Consider the following 5,713-nt stretch of genomic DNA (forward strand, 5'->3'; position numbering starts at 1 on the left):
GTTTTATGTCCCCCAGTAGTGCCCCCAGTATTTATAATAGTATAGTTAATGTCACCCAATAGCGCTCTCAGTGTTTAGTGCCCCAATATTTATAATGCCCCCAGTATTTATAATTGCCCCCTTGTTGTTCCATCAGTACATATAATGGCCCCAGTATATTTAATGTCCACCAGTAGTGTCCCCTGTGTTATAATGCCCACTATAGTGTCCCCAGCGTTTACAATGTCCCCCATCCTCTGCACTGTCCCCAGTAGTAACATTAGAAAAAAAAAAAATAAGTACCTCAGTCCCGCTCCATGCCACCATCTACAATACAGGCCTGAAACCTGTGTTTCCTGGTGCACGGTGAAGGAGGTCTTCACAAATTTCTATGCCAGGTCTCAGCGGTGCAGTGGCGTTGTCATATCTGTCTGCATCAAGATGCAGGCGGACATGATGACATCATCACGCCGCCTAAGACCCAGCATGACATGACCGACATTTGTGGGATGTTGTATGGGATGAATAGTGGCTGAATCGGCAGGTGCTTTTGTCAAAAAATGAAACGCGCTTCTTGTTTTGGGGACCACCGTGGTATTCACAGGTATCTACTGGTGCCTCTAATGGCCAGTCCAAGCCTGCCTCATATTGGGATTCATGAACCTGGGTACAGATTACCTTTAATGGCTAAGTTGTAGGCAGGAAGAAAACCAGCTGTGCGTTTCTTCTATGATCTGTTTTTCCCACACAAATTTTCCTCTATGTCATGTGTTCACATTTTCAATATTACGGCACTTCAAGGTAACACTGATAACACTATTGCTACTCTTATCGCATGTTGACTGCTGTTTCAATTGGCTGCTTGAGGGGATATAAACTGCACAAAACCTGTTCATGCTCACTTAATCACTATGGCATTTTTGTGGATTTTGTCCTGCCTTGCCCTGCTAGGGGGTACCTACGGTAGGTAGAGTCACGTCAGTATTATAGTATTTAATGGAGATCACTATTTCCTTACATTATACATATTATTATGCGCTTATTCCTCAGGTTGTGGTGTGCCAAGCATTAAGCCCATCATTTCTGGTTATGCCAGGGTTGTGAATGGTGAAAATGCAGTTTCTGGTTCATGGCCATGGCAGGTGTCTCTGCAGGTACAGGACTATGATTATATTACCTATAATGCTTACTAATTGTAATCTTCTCACTGAAAAGACCTTCAATATGCCCATAACTTGAGCTTAGATTATAAGTTTTGCATATGCTGTAAAGCAGTATAGACTAAGGGGGTCATTTATCAAACTGGTGTAAAGTAGAACTGGCAAGTTGCCCATAGCAACCAATCAGATTCCACCCTTCATTTTCCAAAGGCGCTGTCAAAAATGAAAGGTGGAATCTACTTTTACAGTTCTACTTTACACCAATTTTATCATGACCTTTAAATGCCTTCAGTGCAATAACATATTAATGTGCAAATATTACATAATTGGTTATTGGTTAATTGAAAAGGGGTTTAAAAACATAGGGGGTCATTTATCATGCTGAAATACTCCTATATTAGGTGTTTTTCAGACGCCGATAGCGGCACAGCGGTTAGTTGAGCCATTATCTGCGACTTCGCCCCACTCACGCTAAGTCTAAAATTGTGGGTGTGGCGTGGGAAGGAGATGCGCAGGCGGGCATAGAAAAGGCCTAAATGTAAGACAGCTTCCTTGCGGTCTTACATTTAGAATGGATGCGCTAAAGTTATGGAGAGCCCTGCGCCTCTTTATAACTTTGGTGGATCCACTGCCAGTTTAGACCTTTATTAAGACCGGCGTTTTAAAACGCCAGTATTAATAAATGTGCCCCAGAGTATACTGATGTAGCTATCACGGGGGCACCAATAAGCATGGGATTAGGAGAGTTAGGTTTAGCTGACATTAGCACATCGCTAATGTCAGCCAGTTTAATAGGGTTAATTCTGGTGACAGAAACCCTTTAAGACTTCCTGAATGCATTGTATGTACAGTAACATCAGATGTGCAATAGTCCCAAACTAGCAAACTTCACCTCCTTTTAGGACTATTGGATGTTTTCTCCCTGAAGATCACTTGGAGTGTACTTTTTTCTTTTTACTATACTCTATATATACTAGTATTTTAGACATTTGGGGAATGAGAGTAAATAGTATATTTAGCTTGGTGGTAAAGCTTTACATTGATTTGATGGTTTGATATATCTACAGGACTACACTGGATTCCACTTCTGTGGTGGTTCTCTGATCAACAGTCTCTGGGTGGTCACTGCTGCCCACTGCGGTGTCACGTAAGCAATTCCTAAAACTATAAATGATTGTTTAGTGTAGCTCTTTTGAAATTAATCCATGGAGAAGACAGAATTGATGGATATATATGAGCTGTAACCCCCACAAGTTGTCAGAATTGATGCCAATAGTACCCTAGCGAGGTATTATGCCAGTCAGCATGCTATCTTTTAGCATCTATGTGTATGGTATATTTAAAAAATAGATTCTCACATAATGGAAACAATTGATGTGAATCAAAAATATCCATACATTCAAAAAGTGCAGTAGCAGCAGCATTTCCACAGTCAGCAAATTACAGGAACCGTTACTGTTTCGATGTCAGAAAGAATTTTCATTCTACAGTAATTGCCCTGTGTAAATGTCGATTGTTGGGTGAATTCTTACATGGGTATTATGACTATTCTATGCATAGTATGAATTGGTGTCCATGGACATCTTTGTAGATTTCATTAATGTTTACAATAAATCTTATTGAAGCAGCTAAAATAGTTGTACCTGTTTGATACACAGAACCTCCCACCGTGTAATTCTGGGTGAATTTGACCGTTCCTCCTCTGCTGAGGCTATTCAAACCAAGACCATTTCCAGGGTAAGCAGAAACATGGGAAGCATGTTCTTCAAGTTTGTCGACTTTTTCCTATAAATGACATTTTATAAATAGTATTTTTATGGCATATGTTATTTAACAGGTCTTCAGACACCCCAGCTACAACTCCTTTACCATTGCAAATGATATCACTCTCCTGAAGCTCACCAGTGCTGCTACATTCAACAGCCGGGTCTCCCCTGTGTGCGTTGCTGCTAGCGTTGATGTATTCAATGGAGGAGAGAGATGTGTTACTACTGGATGGGGCTATGTAAATGCTGCAAGTAAGACAATTTAATATATGTTATTCTGTAGGAGTATGTAGGTTCACATATTGCATAATGTGCAACCTTTTCATACCAAGCAGAGTGCAGTAGAACATGACCTCGCTTTGTTCTCCAGAATTCTAGATAAATTATTGTCTATATAAAAGACACTAATTTAAGCTTTGTCTTTTAGCACAAACTACTCCAAGCAAACTGCAGCAGGTCGCTCTGCCTCTTCTGACCAACACAGACTGTCAGAGACACTGGGGATCCAAAATCCTTAGCACCATGGTCTGCGCTGGAGCATCTGGGGCCTCCTCCTGCATGGTATGACATGACATAATTCTATTGTCTTAATGGAAAGTATTTACATGTAAGGGACATCAATAACATTTAAACCAACTGTATTGCCGACACCTTTCTGTGCATTCCCAGACACGGTAACTGATGACATGCCTCAAGTATTTTCAGTTTCTTAGTAATTATTAAACTGCTAACATCAGTTCAACTCTAACGAACACTTCATTTACATTGAGCCATACATAAATGCTCTGACCATTCACATTATGTGAAAGAAAATGAGATTCATTAGACCAGGCCATCTTCTTCCATTGCTCCACGATCCAATTCTGATGCTCACATGGCTATTGTAAGCACTTTTGGTGGTATAAAGGGGTCAGAATGGATACTCTAGTTTCTGGATATAGCATTTGGGAGGTACTGTGACACCTTGCTATCATATAGTAGCTAGCATGAACGGTTTTCAGTAATTTGTGCTACAGTACTTTTGTTGCACTTTTGTGGGATCAGACCAGATGGGTTAGCATTTATTCCCTTTGAACATCAAGGAGCCTAGAATTGCTCCTTATACTGTATATCCCACTCTTTGACAATTCACTTAAGCAGTCAGTGAAGTTAATGTTATGGCTGATTGTGGTGTTTGGGTCATGGATATACTGTATGAATTCAGGAAACAAATATAGCTATTGAATATGACTACCTGTGTTTGATAAATCTCTAAACATACTGCATTAACATAAGCCATCTTGCTTGTGTGTGTATATATATATATATATATATATATATTCACACACACGTTATCTCCTGCAGTATATGACAATGAAATGCAGGTATTGTATAAAATTCCTAGGCATTCTATAGAATGCCTAAAGTATTAAGGGAAACTATGAAATGACTGTGTTATTTCAGTCTTTTATATACTTTGCCTAGGCAATATATAGAATGACAAGCCATCTTTTAGGCAAAGTATTAAATGAAATGTAAACAAGTATTAACTATTTGCCTACAGTATATTGATGTGAATATGAACAAAAGCAATGCAAAATACTAATAAACTTCACTTCTCATAAAAAAGTGGAAGAATAGAACTTTGGGGCACATTTAATAAGACCAGAATTTTAGACGCCTGTCTTAATAAAGCCCTAAGCTGGCGGTGGCTCCACCAAAGTTATGAAGAGGCGCCTCTTCATAAGTTTCGCAGATCCTCGACCAGTTCTAAGCTGTCTTACATGTAGACCTTTTTTCTACGCCTGAAACAGGCGTTGAAAATGATGAATGAGATAATAAATATATAATAAATGACCCCTTTTGTTACTAATAAAACAAGAGAAATAGACTATTATTGTCTTCAATTGTTGCAACAAGAAAGTCTAGAAATGAAACGAAATGCAAAATAGGTTAGTAAAAGTTAATCAGAAAGTTATGTGTACCCCAAAATAGCACCATAAAAACGAAAACTTGTCCTGCAAAAACAAGCCCTCATACAGCTACATAGACAGAAAAATAAAAAAAGTTATAGCTCTTGGAAGGTGACAATCAAAAAAAGAAGAAACATGCTTGGTCAGCAAGGCCCAAAATAGGCTAGTCACTTAGGGGTTAAGAAATGCAAATGTCGTCAATAAACTACACTGGTTCTTAGAAAATAGCAGAACAGAACTTTCTTCCTGAAAAACGAGAGAAACAGACCACCCTTGTGTTATGGCATTGTCACTGTAGGGGCTGATTTTATGGCGCTGTTGCTGTGCCACAACCTCCGGAAGGGAATATTTTATACAATGCATGAATACTTGTATCATTTTATGCAATGCTTGGTTTCATGCATTACCTGTAACATATACATACACATTTCTTTTCTTTTGATTTTCAGGGTGACTCTGGTGGACCTCTTGTATGCCAGAGAAATGGGGCTTGGACCTTGGCTGGCATTGTGTCCTGGGGAAGCTCTACCTGCTCTACCTCAAGTCCTGGAGTTTATGCTAGAGTTACAGCTCTCAGATCCTGGTTGGACCAGACTGTTGCAGCTAACTAAATACTTAAATATTACATATGTCCTGTTAATAAAATATATTTAATATCAAATAACAGTTGGTTACTTTTTTAAATTGAAACTATCATGTTTTACCTCCAGACACCTTATTTTATTTAGCTATCAAAACCAATTAGCTAGCTTAAGACTCCTTAGGCATTGCCATGTCTGACCAGTACCATGCAAAAGTATAAGGCTACATTCACACGATCATATGTGTTTTGCGGTCCGCCACATGCGGGTCCGCA

The 5,713-nt window shown here is 39.2% G+C and overlaps 1 protein-coding gene across 1 annotated transcript; it reads left to right on the forward strand.

Annotated features, from left to right (window-relative positions):
- Positions 1–890: 890 nt before the first annotated feature.
- Positions 891–5,468, forward strand: LOC122920940 (chymotrypsinogen A-like). The gene is made up of 7 exons (XM_044270778.1): positions 891–942; positions 1,030–1,133; positions 2,207–2,286; positions 2,798–2,876; positions 2,977–3,144; positions 3,320–3,466; positions 5,307–5,468. Exons 1-7 carry the CDS (start codon positions 891–893, stop codon positions 5,466–5,468), a joined length of 792 nt encoding a protein of 263 aa, XP_044126713.1.
- The last annotated feature ends 245 nt before the right edge of the window (positions 5,469–5,713 follow it).

This window comes from Bufo gargarizans, chromosome 10 (genome assembly GCF_014858855.1).
Source record: "Bufo gargarizans isolate SCDJY-AF-19 chromosome 10, ASM1485885v1, whole genome shotgun sequence".
In the NCBI taxonomy this organism is placed as follows: domain Eukaryota; kingdom Metazoa; phylum Chordata; class Amphibia; order Anura; family Bufonidae; genus Bufo; species Bufo gargarizans.

Coding starts and splice junctions, on each gene's coding strand:
- LOC122920940 (XM_044270778.1), top strand. CDS start 891: ATGGCATTTTTGTGGATTTTGTCCTGCCTTGCCCTGCTAGGGGGTACC. Junction 943..1,029: donor CCTGCTAGGGGGTACCTACG/GTAGGTAGAGTC, acceptor CTTATTCCTCAG/GTTGTGGTGTGCCAAGCATT. Junction 2,287..2,797: donor GCTGCCCACTGCGGTGTCAC/GTAAGCAATTCC, acceptor TTTGATACACAG/AACCTCCCACCGTGTAATTC.